The sequence below is a fragment of the Cucumis melo genome, chromosome 1 (assembly GCF_025177605.1).
Source record: "Cucumis melo cultivar AY chromosome 1, USDA_Cmelo_AY_1.0, whole genome shotgun sequence".
NCBI lineage: Eukaryota > Viridiplantae > Streptophyta > Magnoliopsida > Cucurbitales > Cucurbitaceae > Cucumis > Cucumis melo.
The window spans coordinates 3,039,591-3,062,451 of NC_066857.1; the positions used below are offsets into that span (position 1 = coordinate 3,039,591).

Consider the following 22,861-nt stretch of genomic DNA (forward strand, 5'->3'; position numbering starts at 1 on the left):
TAGTTTGATATATAGACATATTTTCGTACACGAGTAGATTGCTATTATAACAATAGTGTACTATTAGGGTATTTGTTTGTCTCAAGTATACATATTGTTAGTGTATTTGTCTCGGTATTTTTGTCGTTTTTGTGTTAATTTTATTTAATCTTTAATCAATTTTGATAAAAGATAAATTTAGAAGTCAACTTATAAAATGTATTGAAATTACTAAGAGTAAAATTTAATTAAGAATCGAGAGGCAACGAATAATCAAACAATAAAACAAACCTCTAAATTATAAAGATTAAAACTCTAAATGACCATTTAAATTGAAAAAAAAAATAAGAAAAAGAAAAAGAAATGGCAAATTGTTTTAATAAGACACCTCTTTTTTCTTCTTTTTTTTTCTTTCCAATGAGGCAAAGTAGAGACTTTTATGCTACAAAACAAAACTTCACATGCCATCTTTATGTAGCAATTCCTCGATCTATTTTGCCTTCCTTTTTTGTTTTCTATGATCTGAAAAGTTAGTCATTGTGGCTACTCAACAACTGGCTTTGCTGTGTCATCCCATTTGCTCAATCTTTTTATTGCTTCATCCACCTATCATTCATTTCATTTTTATTTTGTTATTTTACTTTCACAACATATGTCAATTTGTAGAAAAGGGTCTCAAAGAAAGAAAGGAAAAAACAATTTAAAACAAAATTACCTCTTTATTCCAATCTGTTCGCCATGTCACCCACACCAAAATTACTGTCTGCATGAAGGTTCCACCCATCAATCCAACCCAAATTCCCTGTGCACACATAGTTTACATAACACTAAGTTGTCATTCAATTTCAAAACAAAAGAGAAAAATGTTCATTCGGCAAAGACATTATTACTATCAACTAAGCTAAAATTTGAAGATGATTACCTTCGCACCAAAATTGAAATAGAAGCCGAGGAGGGAACCAAGGGGCACTCCAACTATGTAATAGCAACCAATATTTACATACGCGACGAAAGCTTGCCACCCGCACCCAACCGCGACCCCTTTAAAGATCAAAAACCATAAGTACAAAAGCGAAAATTTTGAAGAGTTGGTTTTGTTAAGGATTAGTTTAATTACCGGTTAAGACGGGTTGGACTCCGTTAAGAACAAGGGTGAGTGCAAGAAGTGGACAAAGATCAGAAACAGCAGCAGCTACAGCCTCACCGTCGGTAAAGATATAGCTAATGACGTCGCGGAATATAATTACAAGTAAAGCACAGATTATGGAGATGATAGTTGAAAGGGCAACCACCACCAACACAGAGAATGCTGCAGATTTTGGATTCCCACTCCCCAGTTCATTGCTCACTCTCACACTGTCATTCGTACAAACCAAAATAATTAACGTTTTATAACTACAACTTTGGCCCTAAACTATTAACTTGGGATCACTTCGATACTTAACTTCTAAAAACGAATATGTATTGAAGTTAGAGAATAGAGAAAAGTTACCTGGCTGCAGCATTAAAGCCCACTGCAATCATGTAAACGCATCCAAATATGTTCATGCTGTCACATAAATAAAATTTGTCAAACTATAAACTCCCACATTTATGACAATAATCAATAATAATAATTAAAAGAAGTTTTTTTTTTTCTCAAAATAAATGATAACTAAATGAATTTGATAATCGTCAATAAATAAAAAAATTATAAGAGAAGTAACAATTAATTAATCAAGCTGCCACTTTTCAATAATTCATAGGAAGTTTTTGATAGTGGGTCACATTAGAAAGAAAAAATTGTTCATATTTATTAGTATTCAATAATTCAAATTTAAAGATAAGATATAACTCTATAGTGAATGCAATTCAATTATATAGTTGAATGTTCAAGTTTTCATAAATATGAAAATGTAAGTAAAGTCTCAAATTTTAGAGAAGAAAAGGGAAGATGGAGAAAGAAAACATACCAAATGGAAAGGGAGTCGAGAGCAAGCTCAGGATTCTCGAGCAAACCGGCAAGCAATACCAAAATCTGAAAATACCAAGTCTCCAAACACAGCATCACCGCCGACGCCGCTGATAACTTGAAGAAACTATACAACCCAGAAAACGCCTGCACATTGAACCCTCGCCATGTCTTCTTACACTTGTCACTCTTAACAATATACACAAATTGACCCACCACTATTATCCACCACGACAAGCTCAATACCAACGACACTCCCAACAACCCCAGCCCCATTTTATAGGCAGCCACCCAACTGAGCAGCATGTGAATCACCAGCGTCCCTGCTGATATGTAAGCGCTAGGAAACACAATGCTCTGAGCTTGAAGAAACTTCTGGATTGGGAAGTTTAAGGAGTAGGCGAAGATTTGAGGGATTAAGCCATAGACAAAGACCTCGGCTGCGGAAGCAATGTCTTTGGACTCACCTAGAAAGAGGAGGATGGGTTTGCAGAAGACGTAGGGGATTGTTAAGAAAAGGCCTGTTATGGTTAATAATATTGCTGATCTTTGTAAATAAATGCCTAGCATTTCGAATCTCTCAGCGCCATAGGCTTGGCCGCATAGAGTTTCTACTGCACTTCCCATCCCCAACTGTTTCATGAAATGACAAACACAGTTATATTGCAGTTCATCAAAACTAAAAAGGTGATAATTAAGTGCAAAACAATATGTATACATAACTATAGCGAAAGTCTAAAACATCCATCTAACTTCAAGAACACAAGATAATTAGCTCTTCTATCCTGTTAATAATCGAACATTCGGCATATATTATGGATGTCTTCAATATCCAAACTAACCACTACAAATTTTTTCCAGTATTCTCGAAGTGGATAACATATATATTATGTGAGTTAAACAATACTCATTTTCATAAAAGGTGGAAGACATGTTCATAGATTTAATTTTTAAAACTTAACCAAAAAGAAAGTTATGTGATTATGAACGTATACTAAAATCGAACTTAAATTCAAAATGTTAGATTGTATGGAATATCAGTATTTCATTGATGATTCATTGATAATAATGACAGATTACAGCCCTATATATAATCATATTAAAACACACTAAAGGAAAGAATATACAAGAATAATATAATATTTTCTAAGAATAATATTTCCTAAAAATACTCTAATTATGTCAATATCCTCCCTCAAACTCAAGGTTATCACAAACTTGAGTTTGTTAGAAAAACTTACTAAACAAATCACTAAATCTAGGATATCAAGAACCCACGCAGAAGAAAAACACAAGGAACTTCTAGGTTGGAGACAGATCCCACAAAAAACAAAACGAAGAACTTCTGGGATGGAGATAGATCCCACGAAGAACAAAAGGAAGAACTTATGGGATGGAGACATAGATCCTCGATCTATAACAGAACCTAAGAAGAACATACCGAACTTCTGGGTCGGAGAAATAATTACTGATTTGAAAACAGAATAAATAAATAAAACAAAGAATATACAAGAATAATATAATATTTTCTAAGAATAATATTTCCTAAAAATACTCTAATTATGTCAATACAAAAGTTTGAGGAAACTGTTTAAACTTTTTTTTTTTCTAGTAAACTCTAAAAGATGAAAGAAATTTCTAAAAGATAGAATATGTCAAAGTGAACCCCACTAGTTAGACCAATTAATAACTTTTCAAAACTACAAAAAAGAAATCTACATTTTTGGCAATGTAAAGTTTGATTTTAAAAATACTTCAATCTAAAACATTTGCCTGTTAGTTAAAGGCAACAGAAAAAAGTGAAATTAAATATTGAATAATAAGAAAAAAAGGATTATTTTACAATAATTGAAAAAACGTTACGTTAAAATTCTGAAAAGGCGACGGCCGAGGCGTGGGGGAAAGAGAAAACCCATTTTTTTTTCAAAAAAAGACAGAGAACTAAATATGAACTTTCCGTGATTTGTATTAAACAAATAATTAATAAGGCTTAATGAATCTTTGTGCCGCCCAATAATACACTTTGATGATTTGATTAACTTCTTGACTTTTGTGTAAAATAAATTAATACTTAATCAACTCTTTCTATCTCCTCACCCATACCCCTACCCAACCTACTTTTTTTTTATATATAATATTTACACCTCAATTCAGATCTAAACTGTTTCCAAGATTTATTTTAAACAACAAATTGGAAAAGAATATTTATAATATATGATAAATTGGAATAGATTACTATTTTGAAAATAGCAAAATTTTTAGAAAGAGAAAGTTGATTGTATGTTATATTAATTACAAATTGCAACTTTTATAATTTGAACCCTACATGATATAGACAATAGCTCATTTAATTTAATGAGTGGGAGACCCAAACACCTTAATTTTTTTTTTTTTTTTTTGGTAATAATATGCATTAGTTGTAAAATTTTAAAACGAGTGAAAAGTAATAAAGGTGAAATTATTATCTATATACTCAATTTTTGAAAGCTAAAACAAAATCGATCAATGAAATGATCATATTTAAAAAGAATTTATTGAAAAGGGAAAAAGAAACTTTGATATTATAATGAACTATTAGACCAATAGTGAAGTTCATAGAATATTCTATAATCTTTTGTGGTTTATAATCGTAAACTATTCCTAAACTTTTGTTATTAGTTTGAAAAATAAAAAAATCAAACCTTCAATTTCATGGCACATATGGTTAAGAACACAGATTCCTAAACTATCAAGATTCCACTACTTTGTCATTCCTACCTTCAAACACTCCCAAGTAAAAATTCATGAAAAATGATAAGGAATCAAAAGAAGACAATCCTTGAGTTACAAATTTCATTCACCATTTACACAAATTTATAATCTGTTTTCCACGAACTAAGAATAATCTAAATAAATAAATGAACTCAAACAAAATAGATCTAACGACGAATCAAACGTCTAAAAATAGAAAAAGAAGAAGAGTGATATAGAGATGGAAGAGTTATGTACGTACCATAAGACCATAAGCGAAAACTTGAATGCCATTATTACCAAGAGAGGCAGCAGCAAGTTCAAGATTACCAAGATGACCGGAAAAGATCTGTGTAGAAGTAGACATTGCGTAATTAATAATGTAAACGAAAACCGCCGGAGCCGCTAAGTAAAAGAGAAGCTTAATCTCGATCCAAGTGGCTCGACTATAACGCTCCATCGCAGACATCTCCGTGTCCGACAATATCCTCTCAAGCTCCTCGTTACCGCCATGGTGGTTGGAGCAGAGTGAATGCGAGGACAACAACGCCGCTGATGCTGGCTGCAGCAACGCCTGACGGACGTCGTCTTCAAAAACCGATCCCATCTTCCTCTTTTCTTAAAAGAAAATTAATTTTTGCTCCCAAATTGAAAAGGGGTTTTCTTTGTTAGACCGATGATTTTCTTGGATGGGTCGTGCTCTGATTTGAGGAAGTATTTGTAGTGGTTTGAGGCCGTACGTCTTCCTCCAGTTGTCTCACGCGAAGGAGTGTGTGTATGCATTCGGTTGTGAAAAGTTGTATCCCACAATTGTTGAATTTTTTTATTTCTCCTCTAAATCTAATTTTGTTTCTATAATTTATTTTTAAATGAAAACACCTAATTTTTGGTCGGCATAGCTTAATAAAAATAACTAATCATCTCTTTTATTATTATTATTATTATTTTTACGTACCTAACCATGTTTCGATTTAAATTTCACTTCATCTTACTATAGGGTTAGTTTGGAGCATACGATCAATATTTAAAAACTATCGAATGATTAAGATTATATTATATATCAATTAGGTTATGTTTGTTTTCGCAAATAGTGAAGTTGTTTGTATGTAGAATGGAGTTTCCAACTCCAACTACTTCCATGTTCTATCAAACACTCGAGATTCTTCTTTTAAATAAAAAAAGTACAACAATAAAAGAAACCTAGATTTTTAAAAGCAATTGTACTTCTTCATTCAAAATCAATTAAAGTTTTGTAGATATATGCATCAAAGATTGAAACCAATGTAGGGCAAGGGATAAAGACAATACGTGATAGATTATCATCCATGTACCTTTATAGGTCAAGTGCATTTCGACCTTGATGGGAGTGAATTCTCGCACGGTTGAACATTGTGGAATTGACTTCTTCCCACAACGAAAAGCATCTTAAGTGATATTAGTAGTACGGTTGTTTATCACATTTTTGTCGATCTTGTAGTTTGTATAAAATAAGAAAGATTTTATTTTGACATTTAAATTGCATTAATTTCGTCAAATCAGTTTCTAAAATCCAATGTTGGTTAATATAGCATGAACAGTGTGTGACAGACATACAAATAGTTTATATTCAAGTAATAACATCTAAAAAGTCCGCAATACATGTCTTATTTGTGTGACAAAGTGAATACAACCCACTTTATTGCTATCGCATGAATTATAAAAGTTACAAACAATATGATCTATATTGTTTTTATTATTACTTAAATGATATAATTACTCGTTACTTAATTGATATTATTACTTCTTAATTAGTTGATATTATTATTAATTGTCCCACCTACACAAGTAATGTTTAGCAACTCACTTTTTTTTTTGTTCGGTTTGCCTTAATTATATATCTCATTCTTCTTCTTTAACAAACTATTTATACACTTTTTTATATAAAAAAAAAAGGGTAAAGAAAAATGAAATTATAATTATAAACCATATTCTATTCGTAAATAATAATTAGATTGAAAATCTAGAAGAAGAAAAAAAATCTATTTCTTTAGAAGATTTTGTATTAAGAAAATAAATTTAAAAAAATGAAGATATCAAATCTTTTTAGTCCAAAACGATGCCAAGAAAATAATTATGTGAAGTCCAAGCGGGAATTCAAATTCGAAGTCATAATTTTCGAAAACAAATAAAATAATTAATCAATGTTCTTGCGAAATGCGAGCTTCACATTTTGTATTAAAAAATCATAGGACAACTCAAAATCAAAATGGATGTATTCAAATTTTAAGTCCAAATGTCCCCTCCAAGCAATAATCACAATTCGAAGTCAAATGTTCAATCCCTTTACATCAAAAAAAAAATGTTGTTGAATAGACAAGCAGTAAAAAAAAAATTTTAAAAAAAAATTCTTTAGCTTTTTAAGTTCTTTTAAAAATGTCACATTTAATTGAAACTCGTTTACTACCATCCAAACTATGTGTATTTTTTCTTTCTATTATGAAAAATGTAACGACCCAACTCTTTATACTAAGCTGAGGTCGTTACTAAAAAGAAACGATGACAAGAGACACTTTTTTGAAACGAGGGAAGAATAAATTTTCATTAAAAACGGAATATTAAAACACTGAAACATAAACGCGGAAGCAAAACTGAGTCCCCATATGGCATGTCACGAATCCTTCTTTGTTGCTCGCCAGCTTTCCTCTACCTTTACTTTCGCCTGAAATGTTAAACATAGAAAGAGTGAGTATAAACATATACTCAGTAAGGGACCTACTACTAGTCCCGCTAGGTGTCTGTTAACTTCCCATTAGAGTCCTGTAAATGGTACCCAATCTCTGGCACGTTCCCGAACACGTGCAACATGCGCTCCCGTAGGAACGAAAATCTGGTCTTCGGTGTCCCGGGGGAGCACCTAGGACATGCTGGTCTGTAGTGAACCTGTGGGTAACACTAAGACAATCGGGATGCGAGGACCCCGTCGAATCACTCGAATCATATCTATATACATGCTAGACTGGCGTCCCGTCGGACCACACAGTCCTAAATAGGTGGTGATCCCGAAGGACACCCATGTAGGTACGACTCTAATAGACAAAGTTAACAGAACACCCTATCCATAGCATGTAGCATAACATAACATCATAACATGGCATGAGTATTAATCATAACGTCCTTAATCATGTGATTAATATATCATGCACTAACAATCATCAACAGTCATCAACAACATACTACCGGTCATTAACATAACATCAGTCATCATCATCAATCATCAACATAATAATCTCAGTCATCATCATCAATCATCCATAAAATGACAGTCATTATCAATAGCATCAAGTTATGCATTTTAGCTACCATCAATGCATAATCATAATTACATGCGGTCTCTTAAATTCAGTTCGAAAGTCTAGTAGGAGAATCTCTTACCTGGAGATTTTAGCCAAACAAGGTACTCCCTAGTTGACAGTAAAAATTCTCCAATTAACTTGATCCTAATCATAAAAGGAAAACTTAGTATCTTAATTAATGAAATTAGCAATTGGCTAACATCCAAAAATTCTCCCAAATTAATTAACTATCTAAAAAAAAGGGGTTGAAACCAATTCAACCTTGATTGGGAAAAATCCAAGATTTAAATCTTAAAAAGTTTAGCCAATTGAACCTTTACAAAAACTCTAAATAGATACAAAATTAAATTAATAAAATATTAATTTAATTTCATTGGCTTACCAAGGTTACTCAAATGAAGGTTGGAAAAATCCTCTTATCCTTGATGAAAAATTCATCACTTTAAATCCTCAAGCTTCCAAAGAGACTAATCTTAACTTTAATCGACAGCAGAGGTTATCTTAGAGAAGAAAATAAAGAACCTTTTTTCTTTTTTTTTCCTTTATTTCCATCTTAAGCATTCCAATGTTATTTATAGACCCAAATAATAACAATTATTATTATTATTATTATTTCCTTTTCCATTTCCTTTTAGGATATATATATATAATACCAAAAAAATATACATATATCTTTATCCCCATTATCTTTCCTAAATAAATGCCTTAATCTTAGGCATTTATAACTATTAGTAATAATAATAATACTTCTTTATTATTATTATTTTTCTCTCACCAAAATCTACAATAAATATATATTTATTTAAACTATTATTCTCTCTTATAAATAAATATATATCTTTTTTGTCCAATCAAATCAACCATCTCTCTCCTTATGGATTATCTTCTTTTCCAAACAAATATAATTATATTCCATCATATAATTAACTTCACTTTTCCAAATTATTAATTAAATATATATATCAACGTATATATACTCAATTAAATCCAATTCCACCAAAACCAACTTTTCCCTCCAAAATCTCAAATTAACTTAAGTCCTCAATTAATTTAATCAATCAAATCTTTTCCAATAAATCACTTATAACTTCCAACATGAATTATCTTAACCCAACCATAACAACTTCACTCCAGAATCAAGATTTATCTTTCTGCAGAATAATTAATTATTTCCCACAATAATTAATTATTATTTATCTTTCTCCAAAATAATTAATTATCTTCTACAATAATTAATTATTATTTATCTTTCTCCAAAATAATTAATTATTATTTATCTTCTCCAAAATAATTAATTATCTTTCACAATAATTAATTATTGTTTACCTTTCTTCAAAGTAATTAATTATCTTCCACAATAGTTAATTATTGTTTACCTTTCTTCCAAAATAATTAATTATCTTCCACAATAATTAATTATTATTTATCTTTTTACAAATAATTATATTTTCCCAAAATATAATTATTTTACTTTTTCTCCTTTAATAAATATTCTTTCTCCAAAATACAATTATCTTTTCCTTAAATAATTATACTTCAACAAATATAATTATCTTTTCCTTTAACATAATAATTATATATATATTTCCACATATACATGTAATTATTAAATCTCCAACAAACTTTTCACCCCATAATTTAATTAAATAACATCCATAATTATTTAATTAAATTCAACTTCAACAACACTAAAAATCCACAACTTTACTTAATTCTCTTAACTTACCATCTAATCAAAATCTCAACAAACAACACATGCCAAAACCTCTAATTAATTAAATATTCATCCAACAAATATTTAATTAATTTCAATTCCCACATAAATCAAATAATTCTCATTAAATGAATTCAAAATAACGCCCAATAAATTATCTTAATTTTTGGGGCGTTACAAAAAAACTGGTAGAATCAATGAGATTTTGTTTGAGAAAATATACAACCAAACTATTCACTACGTAAAAACTAAAAGCCATTGTTTGAAATTTGTGGATGATTATAAGATATAAACGAAGTTATATTAAACTTATTAAAGTAAATTTAGGTGAGGGGCCAAGAAATGACATTATAATCTCTTCTTCGATTCCTAAGTACTCTAAAATTTGGAACACGTGAAGCATGAGCACCAATATGGTGAAATATTATAATATCTTTTGGTGTCGACAAACAAAATGAAAGGGAATAATTAAAATGAATAAATAAAATCACACCTCACTCACACTCTCTCCCCCATTTCCCACGTGAAGGGTTTTCTATTTTTAATTTTGTTACTAAATAATCACACTTTCCAAAGCCTCACGCCATCCCTCTTGGTCAAAGTCATTATTCGGCCACCCGTTACATATGAATATCAACTTTACTTTTCAAATTTCATCTCTTATAAATAATCCTAAACTCAATTCAAAATATGTCTATTTTTCGCAATTGGGATCACCATCTTTTTCTTTCTCTTATTGAATTTCTATTTTGATTCTTTCAAACGTATAATTTCAAAGATTTGCATATCACCCTAATGATACTAGTACAAGAAAAGTCTACTAATTCAAAACAATACAGTGATTTTATAATATTAGTTAGAAAAAAAAACAACTAAATAATTACTCGTCGTACCTTATATAATAAAAAATTATCAATTGTACTATAATAACAATCAACTAGAATCAAAAGACCAATGGACATGACTAGAAAGTTGACTTTTTTTTTCATTATTTATCTATTTCTCACTCTCTAAATCTTTTTTCATCTCATTTTTTTTTTAAATAAATGTTTCTCTAGCATTTGTTTTGTTCTACAAAGTAAATTTAGAATTAAAAAGCTTATTATTTTGTGTCATTTATGAATAATGTCAATAACATTTCGTCATAATTCTTGTAATATAATGAAAATATCACAAACCCATCTTTTATAAATACGTGAACATATAGACATAGACAAATTTTGAATTCATTCTAAAAGGAAAAAGGCAAAATATGTATATATATAAAATGTGAAAGTATTAATTAATAAAGTAATGACGTACGTGGTTGGCAATCTCAAGATAGAAGTTGACAGGCATGTGGGTCACGTGAGAAAGGCGTGTGAGAAGATCCGAGCGACTTGGGGGGGGGGGGGGGGGGCGAGTTGGGTTAATCTCGTCCAGTCCCACGACCTACCACAATCTCCACCGTTCATTCCTTTTCTCCAAACTTTTTCTATTCACTTTATGGGTCCCCCAATTTCTTCTTTAATCAACTTGGTGCCCTCCACTTCTCTAAATTTTCTCACGTGGTTTTCATAGATTTTGTTAAAAAAAAAAATTAAAAGTACAAGAATTAAATTATTAAACAACGAATCCATATCGATCAGAATTTAGGATTATTTATAGTTTTCTAATGCTATTGCATTTTGTTCCCTTAACTAATAATAAATTATTAATGGTTTGAAAGTTAATTAATTATATTAGACTAGTATAATAGTACACAATACTATTTTTCAATAACGAAGTGCCTACAAAATGCTAGCACCATTACTTTAAAATAATAGCGTAGAAATTGAGCAATAATTTAAAAAATTGTTTATAAAGGTGGTGGTGAGAATGTGAATAAAATAAGTAGATAGTAACTGGGAAGAATACCAAAAAAGTTTGTGTGTAATTGAGTTGCATAAGGGTGCTATATATGGTGAGTATTATTTTTCTAAGAAAAGGGTGCTACATGTTGAGTATTGAGAATTGAGTAAAAAATTATTGCATCATAGATTATGGAATATATAACTGTCTAAATAGAGGAAACAACCACATAGACGTTAAATTCAACCCAAATGAAAAATGGTTGTGGTCCATATACATCTCTTTCAAAAAGATCGTAAAACGGTTATATCAATTCATAACAGATATGGGTAGACGATGATAAAATTAAGAAAAAAAAAAAAGGTAATTATAGGGATTGTTTTATCTCAACTGATACGTGTATCTATTGATGTTCAAGAGGCCTTGTATTCAAAATTTTCCATCCCAATTAGTATTAAGAAATGCAAGGTAAAGAAAGGCTCATGCGATTGTTGGCCGATGTGTGTATTCAACCCATCTATTTTGTAATCTCATGTCAACTTCTACGATTACTCCTATCCTATAAAAATTGCCAACTCAATTATGAAATGTATGGTCGATAATTTAGAACTAAGGAGTAAAACCGTCACACAATTAAAGTATTATACCAAAAAAAAGTATGGCGATGGAGATTCAAAGATGAAAGAGCAATTTTGTAATTCTGTATTTTCTGGCATTTGGAGAAATGAATCTTGACTTTTGTACTTTTAGGAGTTTGTTTCCACCAAAATTGAAATTGACATGGGAATGTGAATACATGGAAGAAGAGAAGTCACGTCTTGGCCCATCAACTCAAACTCATAAACGACAAAAGACACACCTTCCAAAAAAAAAGTAGTTTTGAACACTTTATGGAACAAACAAATATAACTTTAACACATCATTTCCCTTTCAACATTTCTTTGCTACTAACCTCCTCCACTCTTCTTTTTCTTATTCGTACGTGTTAAAACTATACGAATTAAAATACATTTGGGAACACCCTTTTTCGAATGCTTTCTATCTATAATGTCAAATTACATTTTGAGCTTAATTTGGATATAATTGAAAACCTCCCATGAATTAACAACAAGAAGGGTTTTGAGAAGTGGTGGGTAGGGAAAAGAGAGGTAATAAATGTTAACTGTTTTTTCTTGACATTTAATGTTGGTAGTGAATGAAAACATCCATTATTCATAATTTTGGTTTGGAAAGAGGGGTGTTGAGTTTGCATTTATTGTCATAATCATTTCATCTTCACGGACCTGCCAACTAAAAAGGCAATGACACACTTTATCAAAATTTGTATAGCAAATATATCTCTACGTTTTATACAAGTTTAAGCAGCAATAGTATTATACTTTTAAAGAGTTTCAAATTTCTCTAACAGTTTGATTTGTGTCTAAAATACTTATAATTCTTTTTTTTTTAAATGTACAAAATTTACCTTTTAGACTTTAAAAAATAATAATATTAAAGAGTACTCTTACCGTTGAATATGAACAAAATACAGTAACAACGTTTCACTTCCCTGTTTTCCTATTTTTCTTTTCTCTACTCATTACTTGGGATTTCAAATATTACAATTAGATTCAAAACTTTAGCATTATAACAAGATTTAAAAAAAAAAATGTAGGTAGAATTGTCACACATCATAATTAACCTAAATTTAAGAGGACACGACATGTGCTATCATTAATTTTAGATTATTTGCCAATAATGAACTTAAATCGACACCGGATATTTTATGAATCAATTTTGTTATGTAAATTATTTAAATAAATCCATCAACATTATTTTATGAGGCATGAATTAAATATAAATATTTTTAAATATTAATTGAAAAGATAGCAACATTCTATATTCTATCAACGATAGATATTGATAACATTGATAGAAGCCTATCGATCGCTATTAGTATATATTATTAATAAAATCTAAAATTTTACTATATTTTATTAATATTTTCATATATGTACAATAATTTTTCTCTTAAATAATTGAGATTTAAACCTTTTGATTTTAAATGTAATCCATTCATGTGTCTGAATACTGAGAATAATGTTTAAAAATAAATATCAATATTTAATTTACTAATTTTATTTAAAAAAATCTAAAACTAAATAGTTTATTAATTAGTAATAAGATAATGATTTAAGGGAACTTTTTTAAAAAAGAAAAAAGAATTGACAAACTATTTACGTTCTATAAAACAAAACTATAGAAAATAAAATTTATTACACATAAATGTAAATATTTGGTCACTTGTTCCAATTATTTTTACAATTTATCACAATTTTTAATATAATCATAAGTAAAACCTAACATGTTTGATATGTTGTTACTTTAACTAATTACTTATTCACTTAAAATGAAGGAGCCTTTTCAAAAATATAACAAATCGACAAAATATTTACATTTTATTGAATAATTTCGAAAACGAAAAAAGTCCATAGGCCTACAATATAAAATATAAAAAAATGTCCCGTCAACTATGTTGTTAACAACGCGCGTAATATATTTAGTACACGATCGTTTAGATTTTGCTATTGTTTGGTGCACGATCATTTAGATTTGGATAGCTAAATTGAAACAATTTATTATTTCAATTCTATCGTTTAATTTGGTTATACGATCGTTTAGATTTGGTTAATCGTTGCCAAATCTAAACGATTTTTTTCAAATTTTGTTACACGATCGTTTAGATTTGACTAAAAAAATTTTAAAAAAAAATCTTTTGCTACATGATTGTTTAGATTTGTTTACACCATCGTTTATTTTTTTTTTACACGATCGTTTTATTTAATTACTTCAATTTGAACAATTTTTTCAAGATTTGGTTAGATATATAAAAAAAAGACGATGGAAAGAAATCGCCCAAATTTAAACGAGGTAAAAAAAAGATGATGAAAAGAAATCATTGAAAGAAAAAAGAAAGAAAGAAAAACTATATAAAGAAATCGGAACAAGAGGAAGAAAGATGGAAAGACAAACATAAAATATTTAAAAAATAACTAATTTTTATTACTTTATTATATTTAAAATCAAGCTAAAACAAAACAAATAAGTACTTTTATATTAAACATTAAATAATGTTTAAAACAAACTTGATTACCATTCAATAAATATAAATTAATTAAAATATTAATATTTAATAATATTTTTTAATAAAATAGTTAAGACATCATAAATGGTAAATATATTAGCTGATAATATATTTATAATTAATACAAAATTTGAAATTAGAAGTAGTTGATGAATTAATCAAGTTGTATCTTTACTATTAGTCTCTTAGTTATAAAAATCAACGAGTCTTTAAAAAAATATAATAAATTGACATAATATTTACACTTTACAGAATAATGCGTTCCGTCAACAATACGTCTAATATATTTGATAACTTGTGTAATATATTTGGTACACGATCGTTTAGATTTGACTATTGTTTGTACATGATCGTTTACCTTTATTTTTTCAATTCTATCGTTTAATTTGGTTAGATAGTTCCAAATCTAAACGATTTTTTCGATCCCTTAAGGATTTTTTTTTCAAAATTTAGTACGCGATCATTTAGATATTGCTAAACGATTTTTTTAAAAAACAAATTTTAATACAGATTCATTATAGACGATTTTTTGATTTGGTTACCATAATCTAGAGAAAAACAAGCAAATATAATAGAAAGAAATTAGATTTGACTACATCTAAACGACGTAAAAAAAAAAGAAAAAAAGAAAGAAAGATGAAAAGAAATCGAAAGACGATAAAAAAAAAAGGAAAGGAGAAGAAAATAGAAGGACCTGAAATATTTAAAAAATGACTAATTTTATAGATTTCGTTACACAACGATAAATATCTTAATAGTTTGTTATATTTAAGAAAGTTTCCTGAAATCAAATTGATTTAAAAAAGTAAAATAAAATAGAATAAAGAATGATATTAAATATATGGCTAAAATTATATTAAAAAACTTGTTAAACAAACCCATCCTTAATTAATTTTATTTAATGTGTTAAGGAGCATTGTTAATCCAATTCTTACCTACCATCAAAGGCATCAAGAGGCTACCAATTATATCTTTGGTTAATCATTGTATTTTATAATCATATTATTTTGTACCTCTCTGTCTTTCACTTTTTCTCTTTATCGTTAAAAGCAATTTTATTTTTCCACGTGAAAAAAACTCTCCTAAACTAAAACTATTTGTGTTTTTTATTTATGTATTTTAAAATTATATCAATTTAGTTTTTTAATTTTTAAAACATATATTTTCAGTCTCCAAATCTATAGAAAAAGGATTTATTATTATTACCATATTTATTGCTTTAATTTATTTTTTCACCTATTAGATTTTATATAGAACACATTGTCAAGCTATCGTTTTGTTTCTTTTTTTTTTTTTATTCAACATTTTGGTTTTAAGTTGAAAAAAAAATCACAAATTTTCAATAAGAATTGGAATAGAGTGAAATATCCCCAATTTCTTTTTTTTTTTTCTTAGGGAAAATTTCACTTAACCTTTTCTTTTTTTACCAAAATATTTTCACATCATTACTAGAAATCCCAACATTTGTTTTTTTTTTTTTTTTTAAATTGAAGTTGGTTTATAAAGTAAGTAATAGGAAAAAGTAATTAAATCGGAAAATAATTGAATTAGAGACAAAATTATTTTGATAATGTGGAGTCTCCACTTCAAATCTAAAGAAAGCAATAAAGCAATTTTCGTAGATATGGAAACTTTGGACCAACAAATTATTACCCTTAGTTCCACTTTCCTCTTTTGCTTATGTACATTTTTTATTGGATATCTATTTCTTAATATCAATTTTTAAGTAGAAACGAAAAATATATAAGCCTAAAAATAAATATGAATAATTATTTGTAATAAACTAATAGTCATTAACCCTAAAGTTTTCAAGCAAGAAAAATCAACTTAAAAGTGTAGATCTTAAAACTTAATGATGAAATGAAAAATTCTATGGAAAAAATGTAACATTTTGAAACTTAAAACTAAATAAAAATTAAATTCAAAACTCGAGCGTAGAAGTGTAACATGTTAAAACTTAGAAACTAAATGGAGAGTAGATCCAAAACATCTAATTAGATTTTGAGTCATTATAATAGGTATCAATTTTAGAAATAATAATTAGATATATATCAACATTTTTTAAAAATTATAAATACAACAAAGTCAGATTCTTATGATTTATCAGTCATAGACAAACATTTGCAATATGTTCTATTAGTAATAGACTCTGAACAAATTTTGCTATATTTACTTATATTCTTAATTATTTTGAATATAATTATTCGCTTACTTTTTACTCTATTCATGAGAATCGATACCCAAGGGTATCTTAATTTAATGGCATTTGTTGATACAAGTACAACAAATATTTATAAAAAATATTAATGCTTATGTCTCTTATTTTTGTATGTAATTAAATTATATATGAATTTTAGTGATGCAATTTAATGAACAACACTATTCAAAAGATAATGCCCAATAAGTTTTGGAGTTACGTACATGGAACTCTATAGTTGGTAAGTACTTTAGGGTTAGTTGGAATTAACTTTGAAAAAAATGTTTCTTGAAAAATTTAACTTGAATTTGAACTTTTTTTTTATTATTATTTATAAAAATGGTTGAAAAAGTATTCAAAACTACATTCAATTTAAGAAAATATTGCAAGTTAAGAAGAACTTATAATATGTATATGAGAAATCAACGTAGATGAAAAGCAAAAATTAGGAGATACGTATTTTCATAGTTCATCTACCAAATTTTGAATGTTAGATGTAACATCGGGAACTAACCAAATTCATGACAACATCTTCACAAACGGTTAAATATAAAACCAAAAGACTAACTTAGATGTCTTCTCGAAAAAGTATACAAAATCTTCGTAGATGATAGACAGGAGTTTAGTCGAGTAATGAGAGAAATTCACATACCACAAATTCATAATTGCAATAAAATGAATTAAAAGAGTCAATCCTTTAAAACAATTTGGTTCTTCTCATCTTCCCATTTGTTTAATCTTTTTGCTGCTTCTTCCACCTGCATCGTTATAAACATTATTATTTTACTAAATACTCATTTTTAAGTCCATTTCTATTTATCAATTAAATTTCACCATATATTTCAACACTATTAATTACGTGATAATTATAATAAATATAAGTTTTTAGGGATAATAATAAATTGTCTTGTAAAATTAGCTAAGGTACGTAAGATGATTTGAACGCTCAATGATATATATTTATTATTGTATTTCTTAATTCTCAATTAAATTTAAAATAGTTTGTAACTTAAATAAGCTATTTACATGAATCTTTTAAAAAATATAACAAAACGGCATAATATATACCGGAACAATTTTGAAAACAGAAAAAATCCACGAGCCCACAATAAAAATAAACAAAATGCTCCGTCATCTATGTCATTTGTTTATATTTAGTTGTTTAGAATTGACTCGAAATCTAAACATTTGTTTTTCAAAATTTGATACATGTTTATTTACATTTGACTAAACAAATTTTTTCAAAACTATTTTGATATATGATTGTTTGTATTTGACTAAACAAATTTTATCAAAACTATTTTGATATCATTTAGATTTGTTACATGATTATTTATTTTTTTAAAAAAATTCTTTGGTACACAATCATTTAAATTTGATTAAACGAATTTTTTTATAATTTTTTTTTGTAGACGATCGTTTATATTTTTTTATTAGATTTCAAGATTGTTTATAAATGATATTTGATATTTTGTTACTCAAATCTAAACGATATAAAAAAAAAGAAGTAAAAAGAAAGATGATGGAAAAAATTCTAACGAGAAAAAAGACGATGAAAAGAAATCGCAATAGAAAAAAAAGAAGATCATCCTTACCTCTTTATTCCAATCGGTCCGAAGTATGACCCATGACAAAATGAACGTTTGGGAAGTAGTTCCACCAATCATCCCCAACCACAGACCCTATACATACAAATACTTTGTCAAACTTGACGAACAATTTTGAATAAGATAAATATTTAGGTATATTCTTTATTGTACTTTTTAGACTATCAAATTGACTAATCATATATGACGCCAAAAAAATAAAAACAAAAGAAAAGAAAAGAAAAAAGATTGGTACAATTTAAAATGGACCCAAAGTATTTGGTCATAAAAAATTACCTTAGCACCAAAATTGAAATAGAAACCAAGGAGGGCACCCAAGGGCACCCCCACCACATAATAACAACCGATGTTTACATATGCAACAAAAGCTTGCCAACCGCACCCCACCGCCACTCCTTTACAAAATCAAATCAAAGTTTAGATTAAATCATAATAATGGGGAGGGGGTTTAGGGTTTAGTAATTGGATTATATATATCAGTACCAGATAACACAGGTTGGACTCCATTGAGAAGGAGGGTAAGAGCAAGCAATGGGCAGAGATCGGAGACGGCTGCGGCCACAATAGGGCCATCGGTAAAGGCATAACTAATGACATCGCGAAATGCTAATGCGAGTATAGCACAAACTACACAAATAATGAAGGCAACTAAATTCACCATCACCACAGAAAATGCTGCCGATTTTGGATGTCCACTTCCAAGTTCGTTGCTCACTCTCACACTGCATGTAATATATATATATATATATATATATATATATATATATATATATATATATATATATATATATATATATATATAACACAACCACCAATTTTTACTACAGAAATCTCTATCTTTAAACTACTTTCAATTCGCTAAAAAAATTGTCTATCAATTTAATCACTAGACATCTTCATTTCCACCACCAACTAATTAAATCCTTTTGAAAGAAAACTTTTCTTAGTGTGTGCTTGAGATAGTTGGAAAAAACAAAACAAAAAAATGGGACTCAAAATGCAACCTATTACTCACCACTTTTTTAATTCGAAAGCTATTTTTGTTTTCTTTTGTTTTTTTTCTCCTCATGATTAAGAAAGAGCGATTAATAAATCGACAAATAAAGAAAATAAAGAATCGACGGTAAATCGTCAATTTTCACCGCTCAACATAAAAATTGAAAGCTTTAGCTAAAATATTAAATTCCACGAAATTATGTAAAATTTCAAAATTAAAATCTGTCTTAAATCATATCAAAACCATAAATAACCAAATAAAAAATTTATTTGACCGTAATTCACACACTCAGCAACTAAAGTATAATTTTGTTAAAATTTTTAAGTGCTTTATTTATTATCGTTTTTTTATCAGGGTAATTATAATGGATAGCAATTTTTAAAATAATTATTAAATATCTATCAATATTTTAAAAAATTGTAAATATAGCAAAATCTATCAATGATAGACTTCTATCGTTGATAGATTTCTATGACTCATCAGTAATAGACCAACATTTGTTACATGGTCTATTAGTGATAGACTCCTATCATCGATAGATTTTGCTATATTTGCAATTTTTTAAAATTGTTGCTATATACTTGATTATTTTGAATATAATTGCTACATTTGTAAATGTCTCTTTTTATTAATTATAATTCATATATCTTAATCCAAATGTGTAATTTTATTTATTTATTTATTTTAGATAAACAAGTGTCGAATAGTTAATAAAAAAAAGGAGAGAAAAAGAAATATAGAGAGGTGACATAATATTAACGGTGTAAAAGCTTTTTTTTTTTTTTAAGTTGAAGTGTAATTTTGAAACTTTTGAAATTTTGGAACTATTTTTGACACAAAAGATTAACGATTCTCATTTATAACTAAAGTAACAATATTTTTTAAATTTTTTGGAAGTTAGGGTATTTTTTAAACGAAACTTCTGAGACATTTTGACACAAAGTATAAATTTCATGGACATTATTTATAATTTAAACCTTTTGTAATATCCAATAAATCATTCTCCACGTTGGTTAATTTATTCTTAAATCATCTATTCACTTATAAGCTCGAAATACGAATAAGACCCAACAAGTAAAAATCAATATTAAACGAGGAGAAAACAACGATACAAAAACGTAAACACCTAATCTTAAACCATGAACGAAGATAAAATTTAATTACATATCATCAAAATTTGTACAATAGAAAAGAATACCTTGCAGCAGCATTGAAGCCTATTGAAATCATGAGACACCATCCAGTGATAGTGGTGCTGTAAAAATTTTAAGAAATATTAGAAACCAATTTATAAAATTTTAAAAAGTGTAAATTAATTAGTTTTAGAAGAAAATAGTTAAATAAAAAAATGACAGAATGTAAAATAATAAATTGTAGCAGTTAGCAAACTCTCAACTCCAATATTGATAGCAAACCAAAATAGAAAACCATCCATGCATGAGTAGATATTATCCCATAGTCAAAAGAACAACAAAGAAAACCTCTGGATATTAGATTAAACCATGTCAGAGGCTTAGAATTGAAAGAGAAGATAAAAGAGGCTTCGAATTTGAAGGTTTCTGACAAAATATGGAACCTTGAACAAGTTTCGTTTCCAACTGGAGTTTTTCTAAATATTGATAGCAAGGGTCGTTCAAAGCTCATGTAGACATGTTAATTAATTGATTTAAGGATGGTATAGGAAAAATACCAAATGGAGAGGGAGTCAAGAGCAAGCTCAGGATTCTCGAGCAATCCAGCAAGCAATACCAAAATCTGAAAATACCAAGTCTCCAAACACAGCATCACCGCCGACGCCGCCGACAACTTGAAGAATCCCGGCAACCCTGTAAACGCCTTCCAACTGAATCCTCTCCATGTTTCTTTACATTTATCACTCTTGACTATGTACACAAATTGACCCATCACTATTATCCACCACGAGAAGCTCAATACCAACGCCACACCCAACAACCCCAGTCCCATTTTATAGGCAGCCAACCAACTGAGCAGCACGTGAATCACCAGCGTCCCTGCCGATATGTAAGCACTCGGAAACACTATGCTCTGTGCTTGAAGAAACTTCTGTATTGGGAAGTTTATGGCGTATGCGAAGATTTGAGGTAACAATCCGTACACGAATACTTCCGCTGCTGAAGCTATTTCCTCCGATTCTCCCAAAAATATCAAGATGGGTTTGCAAAATATGTAAATAATTGTTAATACAAACCCTGTTAGTGTCAATAGTATGGTTGATCTCTGTAAATAAATGCCGAGCATATTGTATTTCTGTGCTCCGTATGCCTGCCCGCAGAGAGTTTCCACCGCACTTCCCATCCCTAACTGTTTTGTCAAAAAGAAGGAGATTATTCATCACTGCAAGCCAAAGAATCTACCAAAAAAACAAAAACAGAGGATACATACCATGAGACCATAGGCGAAGAGTTGAATGCCATTGTTACCGAGAGAGGAAGCGGCAAGTTCGAGGTTTCCGAGGTGGCCGGAAAAGACTTGGGTGGACATAGACATGAGGTAATTAATCACGTAAACAAAAACGGCCGGAGCAGCTAAGTAGAACATGAGTTTCATTTCGATCCAAGTAGCTTGAGAGTAACGTCGGACGACACTCAATTGGGTATCGGATAATATTTTCTCCAGCTCATCGCTAGTTTTATGGTAGTTAGAAAGCAGTGACTGAGACGACAACAATGCCGCCGACGAAAACAGCAACGGTTGATGAACGTCGTCTTCGGAAATAACAGAACCCATCTTTCAATATCCTTAAAAAAAAGCAAAATAGATTTCCCTTATAAAATCATGTGTTAAGTAAGGAAGGAACTTGTAGCTCCCATTCCTCCAAAGGAAAAAAGGCCTGGAGAGGCTACAGATATGGATGAATGGTAGCCATTGCTACAATCGGTTTCCTTCAAAGTACGGAGGAGAGTGGTAAGTGAAATGTGAGGAGACAAGTTTTTCAAAATCTTAAAGCTTAGTGTAAGGTTTTCGAAAAGGGTAACTGTCCCATCTATTTCTCATCCGCAACTCAAAGAAAATATTAAAAAAGACAAACAAACAAAATTGGTCACACATTAAATTATAATTAAGTTACTCTAAATTTGTGTGATTATTATAACTTTTCATAAACTAATTTCTTTTAATCACGTGGTTACTCAAACTTTTATATTTTGTTGTTTTCTTCTCATTTGTGAGTTTTCATTTTGTAGTGATGGTTTTCTCCATAGTTAACCATTTACAATCAAATAAATACTACTCTCATATATTAAAAATACCACAATATTAAAACTATTTATAAGAAACTTTCATCAAATTCTCCGTACCTCATTTGAATAATTTGCTATATTTTATAAATAGTTTGATTTTGTATGCTATTCATAACAATTCTTCAATAAAAACTAATATG

General features: G+C 28.9%; 2 protein-coding genes across 2 annotated transcripts; both read right to left on the reverse strand.

The window, feature by feature from the left end:
* Positions 1-201: 201 nt before the first annotated feature.
* On the reverse strand, positions 202-5,546 carry LOC103495591 (protein DETOXIFICATION 40-like). Its single transcript, XM_008457210.3, has 7 exons — positions 4,923-5,546; positions 1,932-2,563; positions 1,472-1,528; positions 1,097-1,335; positions 902-1,020; positions 695-781; positions 202-585 (listed from the first exon to the last, which is right to left on the reverse strand). The coding sequence occupies exons 1-7, from the start codon at positions 5,265-5,267 to the stop codon at positions 523-525; spliced, it is 1,542 nt and encodes a 513-aa protein (XP_008455432.1). The 5' UTR covers positions 5,268-5,546; the 3' UTR covers positions 202-522.
* Positions 5,547-17,400: 11,854 nt separating this feature from the next.
* Positions 17,401-22,458, reverse strand: LOC103495592 (protein DETOXIFICATION 40-like). Its single transcript, XM_008457211.3, has 7 exons — positions 21,865-22,458; positions 21,152-21,783; positions 20,660-20,716; positions 18,948-19,186; positions 18,741-18,859; positions 18,453-18,539; positions 17,401-17,615 (listed from the first exon to the last, which is right to left on the reverse strand). The coding sequence occupies exons 1-7, from the start codon at positions 22,207-22,209 to the stop codon at positions 17,547-17,549; spliced, it is 1,548 nt and encodes a 515-aa protein (XP_008455433.1). The 5' UTR covers positions 22,210-22,458; the 3' UTR covers positions 17,401-17,546.
* Positions 22,459-22,861: the final 403 nt, after the last annotated feature.

Bases quoted from the DNA above. Each gene is read 5' to 3' on its own strand.
- LOC103495591 (XM_008457210.3), bottom strand. From the start codon at position 5,267: ATGGGATCGGTTTTTGAAGACGACGTCCGTCAGGCGTTGCTGCAGCCA. The intron at 782-901 runs GTAATCATCTTC...ATGTGTGCACAG, and splicing joins ATTTCAATTTTGGTGCGAAG to GGAATTTGGGTTGGATTGAT. The intron at 586-694 runs GTAATTTTGTTT...AATGAATGATAG, and splicing joins GAACAGATTGGAATAAAGAG to GTGGATGAAGCAATAAAAAG.
- LOC103495592 (XM_008457211.3), bottom strand. From the start codon at position 22,209: ATGGGTTCTGTTATTTCCGAAGACGACGTTCATCAACCGTTGCTGTTT. The intron at 19,187-20,659 runs GTATTCTTTTCT...TATTACATGCAG, and splicing joins GGCTTCAATGCTGCTGCAAG to TGTGAGAGTGAGCAACGAAC. The intron at 18,540-18,740 runs GTAATTTTTTAT...TTGTATGTATAG, and splicing joins ATTTCAATTTTGGTGCTAAG to GGTCTGTGGTTGGGGATGAT.